Source organism: Balaenoptera physalus, assembly GCF_965194825.1.
Source record: "Balaenoptera physalus genome assembly, chromosome: 3".
NCBI lineage: Eukaryota > Metazoa > Chordata > Mammalia > Artiodactyla > Balaenopteridae > Balaenoptera > Balaenoptera physalus.
In genome coordinates this window covers 5,650,364-5,666,080 of record NC_138890.1, presented here as the reverse complement: position 1 = coordinate 5,666,080, position 15,717 = coordinate 5,650,364, and the positions used below count along the sequence as shown (strand labels likewise).

Here is a 15,717-nt window from a genome sequence, read left to right as displayed (position 1 = left end):
GTCAATCTCTTTAGAAAACACATATCAAAGGTTTTAACGAAACCACAGTGTTTTTTTTTTTCTTTTTTCTATCATTTCACCACCTAAAATAAAATACTTGAGGGTCAAGAAGATTTCAGATAGTCTGTGGGAGAATCTGACAACTGAAATGACTAGCCGGGTCACCTTGGAATAAGTAACTGGGCTCCTGTGAGCTTCATTTTGTTTCCTGATCAGGGATGAGGGGAGTGTATTTACCTCGAGGGGGGGGGGAAAGGGGGCTAATGAGTCTTAGAAGATGTGCTTGGCATGGGCCTGACCCCTGAGACTCCCTCTGTCCCCGGTCTCCCAGAGGATGCTCAGATGTTCCATCTGAGTCTGCATCCAAGTGTGGTCCAGCCCTGCCCACTGTGACCCAATAAGCTGCCTGGGACAACGCTATCACAATGGCCCTCCAGAAACTCTGGGGGGGGGGCAACAGGAGGAAAATCAGGAGCGAGGCCAGACGATCTTGCCTCCTGAGAGCTCAAGGGAGCCTGGCCAGTGACTTGACTTCTCGAAGACCCAGTTTTATCATCTGGAAAGTGGGGCTGGGAATGGCAACCACTTCAGTGTGGAGGATTTGATGTCAGAGGCCGCTGATGTCCATTATCCCCATTTCCCCAGGTTTTCCTCCTTGTCTGCTTTCTAACACTCTTCTGCACAGGATAGGCCAAACTGTCTGAGTCACTGTACCGCTTAATGCCACTCCAGGGCTCATATACCTCCAGTGTAGCCTTAGAGACCTCTGTGCTCTCCACCTCCAGCCCCAAGACCGCCAGGAACACACATGTATTTGAACACATAGGGCTTGTTACTTGTTGCAGCGGGGAGGGCATACTCTATGGACCTATCAGACTTGGGCTTGTTTTAGGTGCTTCCTGGGAGGTTTCAGTAAGCGGGGCTTTGCTCTGTGTTGGATGCTTTTACCGGTTGGAAATATGACTTCCTTTTTTTGAGATGTTCTGACAAATAAAAATAATATATAAAAACATCAGGACAGGGGAGAGGGGGTGGGGAGATGGGAAGTTGATGCTTAATGGGGACAGAGTTTCAGTTTGGGAAGATGAGAGAGTTCTGGAGGTGGATGGTGGGGATGGTCGCACAACAGTGTGAATGCACTTAATGCCACTGAACACTTAAAGATATTTAAAATGGTCAGTGTTATGTATATTTTACCACAACACAAAAAAATTTTTTAAAGGAAAAAGCAATTTCTTAAAAAAAAAAACAACTAACAAACAGATGAAATAAAAATGTAAGGGTGGTGAACCTGTCCCAGTTCATGGTGCCCTAAATCACCTACTGAATGGGATCTTCCCTTCCTTCCTCCCTCCTTCTCTCCCTCCCTCCCTCCATCCCACTCTCCCTCTCCTCTCCCTTCTTTCCTCCCTCCCTCCTTTCCTTCCTCCCTCCCTCCCTTCCTTCTTTCCTCTCTCCCTCTCTTTCTTCTTTCCTTTCCATATAGCTGACATAACACTGTGTGAGTTTAAGGTATACAACATACCGATTTTTGATACATTTCTATTGCAACATGGTTGCTATTGTAGCCTTAGCCAAAACCTCTATGGTGTCACATAACTATCACTTTTTTCTAGTGTCTGCAACAATTAACATCTGGTCTCTTGGCGGGTTTAATGTTTATAATACAGTCTTCTGGTCTGTCGTCCCTGTACTTTGAATTTGAGCTCCAGGACTTATGTACTCAGTGGGTTCCTTTTCACTAAATTCAAGCAAAGTGTTGTTTTGTCCACTGGGTCGAGGTCCCATCACCTGCTCCCTAGCCCAGGGCTCTGCTGAGGGCTTTGGCCCAGCCAGGTTGATGCAAATATACATTTTCCCTGCCTGCTGGGAAAAGGAGGACCCAGGAGGGTGTAGATCCTGGCTGCTGTCAGGAAGCAAGGGGGAGAGGTAACACTCTTACAGAGAAACAATCATTTTGATCACGAAGTCTAAGGAATGAAGTAAGATTAAAGCAGCGATTGGCAAAGATGCAGAAGTCATTTAGATTAGCCAGCAAACGTCTGGTCGCTGTTGTGATTTGGACAATGTTCATGTTTTGTCTGTGTTCAGACACCATGATGGAGTGGGCTTGTTTTGTCTTGTTCCACCACGGTCACAGAGCGGCCTTGTCCGACGTGGGCGTTCTGTGAAATTATTTGTGTCCAGCAGGAGAACACCAGCGCCTGGCTGTGATCACCAGGCCAGGCCCTAGCAACCACAAGGCCAGCTGTGAATGCCAGGCCAGTTCCTGTCTCTTTCCCAAAGGTCAAGCTCAGCCCTAACCCGATGGTGGCAGACGCTGGGAGGGCGGGGCCCTGCCCACAAGACTCACCGCTGTCTCCTTGGTGCCTAGAACGGAGCCTGGTGCACAGGAGGCATCAGAGAAATGCCTTGTGTTTTTACAAGATCCATGGGGACAGTACAGGCTCCAGAGAAGGGATCCGGTCATTCATGGAGCCGTTCCACAACCCAAGGGCCCCCTTCCCTCTGTGGGCCTTGGGCTTGGCTTGGACTTTTTCTGCTTTGTGTGTGTGTGTGTATATAGTTTTTGGGTTTTTTTGGCTGTACCATGCGACTTGTGGGATCTTAGTTCGTCGACCAGGGATCGAACCCGGGCCCCCTGCAGTGGAAGCGTGGAGTCCTAACCACTGGACCCCCAGGGAAGTCCCTGGATTTTTTCTGCTGATGGAGCAGTGTCCCCAGTTAGGGGGTTGGAGAGCACACAGACCCCCGCACCCAAGTCTTAAGCAAGGAGGGCTGTGGTCGAATGTGAGGATTAAAGAGTCTCTTGGATGTCATGGGGAAGTCAGGCCCTCGGGAGGAGGATGGGGCTTGGGGTCCAGGTGAGAGAGAATGGGGGCTGCCTATGCAGGAGGCTGTGGGATGGGAAAAAGTGGATGGATTCCAGGGATATTTTGGTGGCTCTTGGGACATGGGAGGGGCGTACTGAGGCAAAGAGGTGAGAGTGATATCCAGGTCTGTGCCTGGGTGATGGGCAGGGGAGCCTCGAGATCTGAGTACAGAAGAGCAAGATGTTGCTGATGTCAGTCTGATGTCAGTCTGGGAGTAGCTGAGTGTGAGTGGGCTTGTAGGATTTGCAGGGCAACTGTCCACGGGGCAGGTGGGAGCAGGAGCCAGGGCAGGATTGGAGAGAGATGGGGGAGAGGCCAGCAAAGAGGTGGCTAGGGAAATCGTGGGAGTGATTAGGATCTCCCAGGACAGTATGGATGGAGCAGAAACGGTGAGCTTTTGACAGGGCGCTGAGCCCCACAGGCAACACCGCTTATTGAGAACCTATTTTGTGCCACGCTGTGGGGATCTAGCTGTGACCAAGACAGATCAAAAGCCCTGCCCTGGTGGAGTTCACATTCTGTTGAGGAGGGACAAATAACTAGACAACCAGACAAATAACTAGATGACTACGTTAAGCAGCAACATAGACAGTTACGTTAGGTAGTGTTACCAACTAAGAAGAAAAATAAGACAGCAAGAGATGTGGGCAGGAAGTGCCCAGGAGGGTGTGCAGGGGAGGTCCCATGAGAGGATGACATTTGAGTAAACGTGAGGAGGAGGTGAGGGAGGGAGCCATGTGGGTATCTGGAGGGAGAGCCTTCCAGGCAGAGCCAACAGCACATGCAGAGGTCCTGAGTCAGGTATGGGCTGCAACTTCAAGGAACAGGAGGAGGGCAGTGTGGTTGGATAGGAGTGAATGAAGCTGGAAGAGTAATAGGAGTCGAAATCAAGAGGAAATTTTTTTTTTTTAAAGGAAATCAGTCAACGTCATTAGTGATTAGGGACATGCAAAACAAAACCACAGTGAGATACCACTTCACAGCTAGTAGATGTTGTCGTCTGTCTCTCCTTACTGGTAAGCCAGCTTATCTTTCCCTGACCTCTATTTATTATTTTAGCCTCAGGAAAAATAGGAGGGCAGATGCAATCTTTCAAAGGAGGGAAGTATGTGCAGGCATTTCCTCAGCTGACGAAGAAGAGGAAGAAGAAAGCTGATGCACTATGAGAAGAGGATGGAAGTGGGGGGAGTAGGTGGTAAAACGTACGTACGTTAGTCCGGACTGATCCCATGCTGGCATGGCAGTATTTTTGGATATGCTGGGTTAAAATGTATTATTAAAATTAAGAGTCCAAGTGTTGGCATGAATGTGGAGAAACTGCAACCCTTGTGCATTGCTGGTGGGAATGTAAAATGGTGCAGCCACTGTGGAAAACAGTCTGGTGGCTTCTCAAAAAGTCAAACATTGTTACCGTATAATCCAGCAATTCTGCTCCTAGGTATATGCCCAAAGGAATTGAAAGCAGGGACTAGAATGAGTACACGTACACCACGTTCATAGCAGCACTATTCACAAGAGTCAAAAGGTAGAAACAACCCAAGTGTCCATCAACCGATGAGCAGATAAACAAAATGTGACAGAGCCAGAGCATGGAATATTATTCAGCCACAAAAGGAATGAAGTACTGAGACATGCACAACGTGGATGAACCTCAAAAACAGGGTCAGTGAAAGAAGCCAGACACAAATGTTCACATATGGTATGATTCTATTTATATGAAATGTCCAGAATAGGTAAGTCCATAGACGCAGAAAGCAGATGGTGGTTGCTAGGGGTTAGGGAGAGGAAGAATAGAGTGACTGCTCGAAAGAGTGACAGAGTTTCCTTTGAGGGTGATGAAAACATTTTAAAACTCTAAAGGTGGGATGTCTGTACAACACGTGAGTGTACTAAATGCCACTGAATTGTACATCTTATTTTTTTTTAATATTTAATTATTTATTTATATTTGGTGGCTCCGGGTCTTAGTTGCAGCAGGCGGGCTCCTTAGTTGCGGCTTGCAGGCTCCTTAGTTGTGGCATGTGAACTCTTAGTTGCAGCACGCATATGGGATCTAGTTCCCTGACCAGGGATTGAAACTGGGCCCCCTGCATTGGGAGTGCGGAGTCTTTTTTTTTTTTTTTAATAAATTTATTCATTTATTTAATTTTTGGCTGCATTGGGTCTTTGCTGCTGCACGCGGGTTTTCTCTACTTGCTGAGAGCCGGGGCTACTCTTTGTTGTGGTGCGCAGGCTTCTCATTGTGGTGGCTTCTCTTGTTGCGGAGCATGGGCTCTAGGCGCGTGGGCTTCAGTAGTTGTGGCTTGCGGGCTCTAAAGAGCCGTCTCAGTAGTTGTGGTGCACGGGCTTAGCTGCTCCGCAGCATGTGGGATCTTCCCGGACCAGGGCTCGAACCCGTGTCCCCTGCATTGGCAGGCGGATTCTTAACCACTGCGCCACCAGGGAAGCCCCGGGAGTGCAGAGTCTTAACCACGGTGCCACCAGGGAAGTCACTGAATTGTATACCTTAAAATGGTGAACTTTTTGTTATGTGAATTTCACCTCAATTAAAAAAAAAAAGGAAACAGGCTATGCTAACTTTTTGAGAAAATGTCTGATTTTTTTGACCGGCTAGTCCATGCAGACTGAGCAAAATTCAAAAGCTACAAAACAGTACAAAGGTGAACATTTTAATCTCTTCCCAGTGACAACCAAAGAATATTGCTCACTGTCTGGCTCTACAAGGACTGAGTCATTGGCAACTGCAGTCACTGACCTTCATCACACCCTGGCAGGAGTTCAGGGCGGAAGATCAGGAATGAGGCTCTCTCTGCTCGGGGAAAACTGGCAGGACTTCAGATAGATATTTTCAGGACAGATCTTTTATGAGCCTGGATTCTTGCATCTTTCCAAACTAAGGAAAGCACTAAAATCATTAACTGCGGTATCTGTTCCTTGTGACCAGAAGCAAACTTCTCCTGAGATGTGTGATTACACATACCGTTCTGCAAAATCACACATATACTGACCTTCCCCCAACCTTTTCCTCAGAGCTGTCTGAGGCTGTCTCTAGGGCTACTGTCCTCAGTAAATCCCTCAATAAAAGCGAAACTCGGGCTTGCCTGGTGGCGCAGTGGTTGAGAGTCTGCCTGCCAATGCAAGGGACACGGGTTCGAGCCCTGGTCTGGGAGGATCCCACATGCCGCGGAGCAACTAGGCCCGTGAGCCACAACTACTGAGCCTGCGCGTCTGGAGCCTGTGCTCCGCAACAAGAGAGGCCGAGATAGTGAGAGGCCCGCGCACCGCGATGAAGAGTGGCCCCCACTCGCCCCGACTAGAGAAAGCCCTCGCACAGAAACGAAGACCCAACACAGCCAAAAATAAATAAATAAATAAATTTTAAAAACAAAACAAACAAAAAAACCCCGAAACTCACAGCTCTCACGGTGTGCGTTTTTATTTCAGTCAATACCAGCCACCCAGTTATTCTCTCTGGTGCAATTCCAGTTATCGGATTCTTGTCTATTCTTCTAGAACGGTTCTATGCGTTTCCTTGACTTTTTTTTTAAAAAGGGGAATAGTTTATTTATTTATTTATTTATTTATGCATTCATGCATGCATGACCTTAGTCCCAAGGACTGAACCTTCGCCCCCTGCAACGGAAGCACAGCGTCCTAACCACTGGACCGCCAGGGAATTCCCCAGTTTCCTTGACTTTCTAAAAATGCCTTACATGATATGACAACAGCCATCCATGCTCCCTACAGACAAGCAGACAATGCAGAAAGGATGACGCAGGAAAATTAGAAAACTCCCTTCTTGGCCCACGGCAAACAGGTTGGTGCTTTTGCTTGGAATATTTGTGTGTGTGTGGGCAGTTGGTTACCTTTGAAAACACGGGTAGCTAACTCCGAGGGTCCACCTGGGTGCACAGGCCCTGGGGAGCGCACACGTGGCTGGCCCAAGGCTGCAAACTCCGTCCCTCCCAGCAGCAGACAAAAGGGTCACGACCCCCACAAACAGTCGCGGCCGCGCCTGCGCAGAACGTTCCCGGGAGCGCGCAGCCGGGTGCCGGGCCCGCCCCCTGGCGCGGCGCGGTGACGTCGCGGTGACGTCACGGCGGAGTCGCCATAGTGGCCTTGAGCGGTCTGGCGTCGGCGCTGGAGTCCTATAGGGGCCGCGACCGCCTGGTGAGGCTGGGGTGGAGCGCGGCTAGAGGTCTCGGAGTCGGGCCAAAGCCCCGAGACCCGGACACTGAGGCCAGAGAGGGAGCGGGGTCACTCAGGATCCCCCAGGGCAGAGGCCCTGTCCCCGAGTAGTGGAGATGTTGGTTGTTCCAGCCACCCCATCGTGACTGGACATTTACAGGACCAACCGAATCCTCACGTTTGCACATTGGGATCCGGCCGGATCACTGTAGCTGGGCGTTGTGTGTCCCAAACAATATCGTATGAGGATTTAGGATGTTGCAGGGTCCCCTCTGGCTGGACATTTGGATCCTGAAAAATCCCCTGTAGTCGGGCACTTAGGTTGTTCTGGCCAATTCAACCTGGCTGGACATTTCCATGCCAAACAAATCCATGTCTGGACATGTAGGATCGGACAAGGCCACTGTAGTTGGTCCCTGAGTTGTCCCAAACAATCTCATATGGGGATTTAAGATTTTGCAGGGCTTTCCCTAGGGCTGGATGTTTAGGGTCTGACCATATCCCCTCTGGTTGGGTATTTAGATTGTTCCTTCCAGGCCCCTGAGGTAAGACTCTGAGCTTGTCCCAATCAGTCTCTTACAGGTAGGCACTCAGGTTGTACCAGGGAGTGTACCAGTAGCTGGGCATTCAGGTTCCAACCAAATCCCGTATGATTGGGTGTTCAGGTTTTAACAAATGCCCCCGAGCTGGACATTTAAATTGCAGCGTTTTTGCCATTACAAAGGTGCTGAAAAGGAATTACAAGTAAAAATAATATATACAACAACAGGAGAAAGCAACTTCTGAAAAGCAGATGAAATAAAGATATAAGGGTGGTGATGCAGACCCAGTTCCCCATGCCCCAAATCACCCACTGATTCCCAAATCACCACTGGGTTCCTTCTCACTAAAGTAATAAAAACAAATTATCCTTTTGTCCACTGGGTTGAGGCCTGGTCACCTTCCCAGTCAGCCCAGCCACAGAATTTGGTACAGCCAAGTAGATGCAAATATATTCAATACATTTCCACCTAGCCCTCCTACCTGCTGGGAAAAGGAGGATCCAGGAGGTGGGAAATGGAGGTTTCTTTTTCTTGTCCCCATCACATATGTCTCCAAAGACTGTGCCATTCAGTGACATGAGCCAATACTCTGTTAGTTTCCCAGTGCCTTTTGGACAGTGATGTCATTTGTCTCCATTTATTCCACCTACAAGTATCCTTTTCAACTTTTGGCTTTTACTGGAAGTTTGTTGATTGAGACTCGTCCTTCCACTTGATCTTATGGGGTCCACGGCCAGGTCAGGGGTGATCCAGCTCAGTTCTGCAGCAGGGCCATGCTGACTGCTTCTGGTTTCCCACAGATCCGAACGCTGGGGTACTGCTGCCAGCTGGTGGGCGGGGTCCTGGTGGAACAATGTCCTGCCAGGTCAGAAGTGGGGACACGCCTGCTGGCACTGTCCTCCCAACTCAGCCACTGCAGGACCGTCCTGCGACTCTTTGATGACGTGGCCATGTTTGTCTACACTAAGCAGTACGGCCTGGGGGCAGAGGTAACAGGGCGCATTGGGCTGAAGGGAGGGGGTGTGGACCCCGGGAAGTCAACGTCTTATGGACTGGTCTTTATAAAGGCAATCATGTGGGCAGTTTATTATTTTTTTCAATTTTACTTTTTTTTTTTTTTGGCCACACTGCACAGCATGTGGGATCTTAGCTCCCTGACCAGGGATGGAACCTGCGCCCCCTGCATTGGAAGTGTGGAGTCTTGACCACTGGACCGCCAGGGAAGTCCCCAATTTTACTTCTTTTGGAGACAATCAGATGTTCTCATTTCAATTTTAATTAAAAAAATTAGCTCATACGTTTGCACATCCGTAAAGACTGCATAATTAAAAAGTCTCTCTCCTTCCTGACCCTCTGGCCGCCAATTTTCCTCTTCAGAGGCAGCCACTGTTGTCAGCTTCTTGTGTTTCCTTTATGAGATCTCCTGCACCTGCACAGGCAAATACACATTGCTTACATAAATAGTTGCATGCCATTTACACTCTTCTGCCACTTGCTTTTTTCACGTAACAGTACAACTTGGAGGTCATTCCATATCAATCCAAAAGAAGCTTCTTCCAGGAATTCCCTGGCAGTCCAGTGGTTAGGACTCCATGCTTTCACTGCCGAGGGCCCAGGTTCCATCCCTGGTTGGGGAACTGAGATCCTAGCAAGCCACATGGTGCAGCCAAAAACAAAAACAAAAACCAAAAAACAAAAGAAGCTCCTTCCTTCCTTCATTATGGCCACATAGTACACATACATAGCCAGGTGGTGATTTATTTAACTGATCCCCTGTTGGACGTGTAGATTAGTTACATCTTGCCGTTACAACAGAACTGCATCATTTCACCAGTGGGTCTAGAGCAGTGTTCCTCATCCGGCCGGGATGGTGGTATGATCTTGTCCCCCCCAGGGGATGGGCTGAGAAGCTGCCCTGGGCCAGCCTGGCTGAGTCATGCCCCCTTCCTGGGCTGCCCTGCCCCTCCTCACTGCTCTCTAAGGGTCTCCTCTCTGACCCACTTACTCAGATGCTCCCCCATTCTGCCCCAGTGCCCGTGGCCTGATCATCCCCAATCTCAAGTGTTTCCCTGGACTTTTCCTCCTGCTTTGACACCCATCTCTTCAGCTTCCCGTGCATCCCCCCCATCTCCTCTGTGAGGACTCCCCGGCAAGGGGTGGGGGGCTCCCTGCATCTCCTACATCCCTTGGCCAGAACAAGAACCTCTTTTGTTGGTCCCCCCCCCGCTCCCACCTCCCGCCCCGGTGAGAATCTCCTCCCCAGCATAGGGCCCGGACCTTGCTGCGTCTCAGGAAACACCAGCGGAATGAGCACGTTGGGGTGGGGGTGGGAGGCCCCGTCCTCACGGAGGGGTGAAGTGTGCCAGAACACCCCAGAAGGCCCAGGATGGCGGAGCTGGAGTGGGATTCAGAACCCGGAGGGAGGCAGGATCACAGCTGGCCAGTAGGAAGGAGGCGGGCAGCGAGCATTGGTGGGGCCTTGGCTGGGAGGGCGGGGTTCCTGGGAAGACAGAGAAGAGGCAGAGGGTATGGCAGGCAGTGAGGATGACGAGGTTAAAGGTAGAGAAGTGAAGGACTTGGCTGGCGACCCGACCAGCTTGGAGGCCTTGAGGGGGCTGGAGCCTGAGGGGCGGAGCCCAGGGTAGAGGCTCCGGCAGCCTGGACTGGCCCTGCCTCGCTGGGTGCAGGCAGGTGTTTAGGACTCAGGGCTGGGGGGCATGGGATTTGCAGCTCAGCAGCCTGAGGCCCATCCCTGTATGAGACGGGGCAGCTGGCAGCTTCCTCTAAGAGCGTCAGTTTGCCTGTTTGCAGGGGTGGTGACCCCTTTCTGCTTTGGGGGAGGTGACCCAGGCCTTGCAGCGTAGTGCCTGCTGGAAGTGGGCACCGGGTGTGTGGCAGCCCACCCGGCCATCCCGATCTGCCTGCTCAGGGTTCTCTGTGGGGCTGCCTCCCCTGCTCCCCTCTCAGGGTCCTGTACCAGACACCCACGCACAGGAACTAGGAAGGCTCTGATGCAGGGTGTCCCAACTTGTCCTACGCAGGAATCACCCGGGGACTTAAAAAAAAATTCCTGGTGCTGGGGCCCACCCCAGCCTTAGTCACGCAGAATCCCTGGGGCTGGGGGCTGGGTGTGGCGTTTTTGAAACTCCCTGGGGGATTCCACTGAGCGGCTGAGTTGAGACCCGCCACTCCACTGGGCAACGTTGACCACACTGCTGAGAAATCAGGCCTTTTTTCTCCTGCAGTGCCAGCTACAGGCCAGCCTGCCAGGCCTGGACATTGCCCCGTGACTGCCACCTGGCATGGCCCGGGCCCCTAACATGGGCAGTGGGTAGGTCTGATCCCAGGCCCATCTCCCCCACCTCTCCCGGTCCCGCAGGAGGAGGCCATTTTTGTCCGCTGCGTGTCTGTCCTGGGCAACCTGGCTGACCAGCTCTACTACCCCTGCGAGCACGTCGCCTGGGCTGCCGACGCCAAAATCCTCCACGTGGAGTCTGCGCCGTGGTGGACGCTGAGCACAGCCCTCTGGGGCCTCTCGCTGCTCCTGGGGATTGCTAGGTGAGCAGCGCTGCCGCCCGCCGGGGGCCGCAAGGGAACACCTGAGACCCCCAGGCGGACGGGAAGACAGGCTGGAGGCGCGGGGGTCTTTGCCTCCTCACCACCTCACTGTATCCGCCCCCTATTGCTGCTGAAACAGATTTCCACAAGCTCGGCGGCTTTAAGCAACACACATTGATCATCTTAACAATTCTGGAGGTCGGCAGTCCAAAATGGGTCTCACTGGGCTAAAATCAAGGTGTGGGCAGGGCTGAGTTCCTTTCTGGAGGCTTCAGGGGGGAACCTGTCTCCTGGCCTTTTCCAGCTTCTAGAGGCTGCCTGCATCCCTCGGCTTGTGGCCCCGTCCTCCATCTGTTTTTTGTTTTTTCAAAATTTTACTTATTTATTTATTTATTATTTTTGGCTGCGTTGGGTCTTTGTTGCTGCGTACGGGCTTTCTCTAGTTGCGGCGAGCGGGGGCTACTCTTTGTTGCAGTGCGCGGGCTTCTCATTGCGGTGGCTTCTCTTGTTGCAGAGCACGGGCTCTAGGCACGCGGGCTTCAGTAGTTGTGGCTCGCGGGGTCTAGAGCGCAGGCTCAGTAGTTGTGGTGCACAGGCTTAGTTGCTCTGCAGCATGTGGTATCTTCCCGGGCCAGGGATCGAACCTGTGCCCCCTGCATTGGCAGGCGGATTCTTAACCACTGCGCCACCAGGGAAGCCTGCGGCTCCTTTCTGATGTAAGCTCCCCTCGCAGCCACAGTGGCTGTCGTGGAGCTGGCCCGTCTCTCTGGGCATTGGCCTTCCCCGCATGATTGGGCTGCCTGGGCTGGGCTCTGGCTGCTCTGAGGCTGCAGTGTCTCCTCAGGCTGCCTTGTGACCTCCGGCCCCAAGAGACTTCCCGTTCCTGCTTAAGGGGCTACCTTGGTTCCCTTAATTTTTTTTAATAGTCTTTTTCTTGGGGGCAGTTTTAGGTTCACAGCAAAACCGAGCCGAAAGTAGAGTTCCCATGTACGTACCCCCCTACACACACACAGCCTCCCCTACCGTCCACATGGCACCAGAGCATGACATTTGTTACAATCGATGAACCGACGCTGGCACAGCATAATCACCCCGCGTCCATGGTTTACATCAGGGTTCACTCCCTGTGTTGCCCGTTCTATGAGTTTGGACAAATGTATAATGACATGTATCCACCAGTGAAGTATCATACAAAATATTTTCACTGCCCTAAAAATCCCATTTTTAGGATGAATATGCTCTGCCTGTTATTCCATTCATTTTTAGAGCTTCTGGTTTTCCCCTCATTTCTCTGTATGTGATGTGAGCAAGGGTGTGGGGCTTGGGAAGCATTTAGTGGCTGCTCATCATGACCAGGGGTTCCTAAGACCCCAGGGTGCCGGAGAGTCACGTGGGAGGTTGTTGAAATGTAGGTGCCTGGCCCAGGCTCCCAGAGGTCCTGATTCTTCAGGTCTGGGGGCCCAGGAAGCATCATGTTGCCTGAGTCCCCCCTGGTGGCTCTGATGCAGAGCCGCTGACCTCACTGCAGGTGCTGCCCTCTGTCCCCTCCCCTTAGGGGACATGTCACCTGGATGGGTACACAGTGGCTGGGAAGATGTGATCAGGCCCTGGACGGACCTCTGAGTCAGGAAGTCTGGCTGAGGTCAGCCTTCCAACTGATGGGACTCGGCACATTCACGTCCCTGCACGCCCCACAGCCCAGGCTGCAGGGTGCAAGGGCTGCACAGAGCAGCCTGATTGGACACCACAAGGGCCCCCCGAGTCCCCAGGGAGCACTAGAGGATGCCCATCTGATGGCCGCCTCCTCAGTCTGCAGACGCCAGCCCTCGGGGCCCAGAAGGTCATCTAGTTTCACCTCACACAGGTCTGGCCAGTGTCCAGGGTGTGTGTATGTGTGGGGAGGGGACAGGCCTGGTGCCCATCTGGACCCCATTTCCCTGGTGAGCCAGCCAAGGCGCAGGGAGGGGAACAGCTTTCCCAGGCCAGCTGTGGGCCAGCCTCGGTGTCCTCATCCACAGAGGGGTGGCTTCCCGGCTGGGCCATCACCCCTGCACGTGGCACAGTGTTCTTTTGAGCTGTGGTCCTGGGGCCAGTGGTTCACAGGGGCTGGGCTGGAGCCTGACTGGCCAGGTCAGAAGCACCGGATGCTCCGGAACCTGCAGCCCAAATAGGTGGGGGGCCTGCCTTAGGGATGAGTCCCCAGGAGCTTCTGAGGCACGGCTGCTCTGGGGCTCCAGAAGGGCGCGGGACAGATGGAGCCACCCACTGGCGAGGCTGGCAAACTTTACAGGGAACCTGTGGCCACCGCGGCAGGCGGGGAGCCTCCCCTCAGGCCCCTGCGCACCCCACCCGGCTTCCCCAACCCCGTCCTCTGTGGTGTTGCAGGTCCCTGTGGATGGTCCTGAAGCTGAGACAGAGGCTGAGGAGCCCCCTGGCAGCCTTCACCAGGTGCGACGTCCGGGGTTTCGCCCAGCAGACAGGCCGACTTCTTCCTGCAGGCTGGGTCCCCCAGAGGGTCTCCCCAGGCCAGGGAGGTGCTCAGTCACCAGCGATCAGCCCTGCCCTGTGCAGGCCCCGTGGTTGGGGGGGCATGACGTGTGCCACGCCGAGGGGCCTCGCTGCTGCCTCCGGGTGGATGTAGCACTTTACAGATGGGGAAACTGAGGCTAGCTGGAGGCCCCCTAGGCAGGAAGTGGCAGAGCCAGGACTCCAGGGCTGAGCCTTCACGGCCGTGCCCCCATCAGGGAGGATGATGGGAGATGGAGTCCGTTTGCTGAGGACCAAGGTCAGTCACTGTCTCATCCTGGGAGAGAACACGGGGTAGGGCCACGCCCAGCACAGGCCCAGAAGCTGCCCCAGGGTTCAGGAGGACGGAGGTGTGGACCTGAGACTGTCGCTCCCGCCGTGGGCTCCCTCTGGCGAGTGTGACCTGGACGCAGCCCGGCCAGTCCTCCTCCCTCCCCAGCACTCCTTGCCCTGCCCGTGCGGGTGGGTGGGGGGCGCCCGGGCCTTCCCTGAGCGCCACCCACCTCTGCTCCCACAGCCGACTGCCCCAGGGCAAGCGGAGGGCCGCGGAGGCCCAGATCCGGTCGGAGGCGCTGACCCTCCTGAGCGACCTGGCTGACCTGGCCAACGCGGTGCACTGGCTGCCCCCGGGCATCCTGTGGGCCGGCCGCCTCCCCCCGTGGCTGGTGGGCCTCCTGGGCACCATCTCCTCGCTCCTCAGCATGTACCAGGCAGTCGGGGCCGGCGGCCAGGCCTACGCCGCCCCCTGACGGACCGGGGAGCCGGAACCCTGACGGCGGCCCTTCCCACGGAGCAGCGATCGCCCGGGAGGAGCCAGGCCTTTAACTGAGCAGATCAAGGCCAGGTGTGGGGAGCTCGGCCAGAAGATGCGCAGAGCAGCCTGGGGCACGAGCCCCCAGAGGGGCGGGTGTGTGTGCGCGGAGTGGGTAGACCCGGAGACTCGGTGCAGTGGAACAGGCACCCGCAGGCCGGAGTCCTGTATCCAGAAGGCGAGCGGGGGAGCCGGGCTGGGACGGCGAGCGCCAGGTGGGCCTGAAAAAAGTGAAATGAGAATCAATTAAAGGTGGCAGTGCGGGTGCCAGGCCAGGTGTGAGAGCTTATTCCTAACGCCCGGGTCCCTCCTGTCCTCTCACTCACACGCCCTCTCTCCCGGGCGGGCGGGGGTGCCCCTGGGCCTTATTTTAGGGAGGGTGTGCAGGTGCCCCCGCGGGCCTGGGTTCAGCCTCCCGCGGGCCGGAGCCGCAGTGGGAAACCACGCTTCCCCGCCCGCCTTCAGGAGCATCCTCGGCCGGTGGTCCCCTCCGACGCTGCCAAGCGGAGCCCGCCGACCCTGAGTGGCCCTCAGCCATGGAGGGCGGGCCTCCCTCCCCGCGGGCTCGGGCACCCCGGCCGGCCGTGGATGCTGCCTCCACCAGGCTGTGCCCGGGCCTCGTGCTCCTGGGCATCACGGGGTGCCTGTCATGGCCGAAGCATCGCACAGCCACCGCTTGGACCCAGAGCTGCCGTTGTCCGTTCAGGGCTGGTCTGAGCATTTCGCGGGCTCTGAGCACCTCCGGAGACGCCAGAGGCTCCTGTCTCCCAGCTCGTGGAGAGCACGGCAGGCAGGACAGGACGAGCTTGTTTTCCAGTCTGACGTTTGAGAGGCCACACGCATGTGGCCTCGGTGGGTGGTGGGCGGCCCACATCTGCCCCTCGCTCTTGCCTGTGACCCTCCACCTCTGAGTCCTGGCGGGAAAGCGGAGGGAATGGCGCTCTCCCTCACAACTCAGAAGCACCGGGAAGAGCCAATGAACTGGCCGTGTTTATAGTCCCTAAGGCCTCATGTGGCTTCAACCACATTTTGTTCTTTTACAAAGAAGGTACGTGGCCGGGAAGAGCTGGGGTGGGTGCAGGGACCCCACCTGGACCCTGGCTGGAGCCCCCGCCCCATCCAACGAGGGGGGGCTCCTTCTGGGCTAGGGGAGAGGGGAAGAGGAGGGAGGGGGGAAGAGGAGGGAGGGGGAAGAGGAGGGAGGGGGGAAGAGGAGGGA

The 15,717-nt window shown here is 54.5% G+C and overlaps 1 protein-coding gene across 1 annotated transcript; it reads left to right on the top strand.

Moving 5' to 3' along the window:
- Nucleotides 1–6,954: 6,954 nt before the first annotated feature.
- PEX11G (peroxisomal biogenesis factor 11 gamma) lies at nt 6,955–14,771 on the top strand. The gene is made up of 5 exons (XM_082455427.1): nt 6,955–7,043; nt 8,404–8,592; nt 10,983–11,161; nt 13,547–13,609; nt 14,205–14,771. The coding sequence occupies exons 2-5, from the start codon at nt 8,554–8,556 to the stop codon at nt 14,434–14,436; spliced, it is 513 nt and encodes a 170-aa protein (XP_082311553.1). The 5' UTR covers nt 6,955–7,043; nt 8,404–8,553; the 3' UTR covers nt 14,437–14,771.
- Nucleotides 14,772–15,717: the final 946 nt, after the last annotated feature.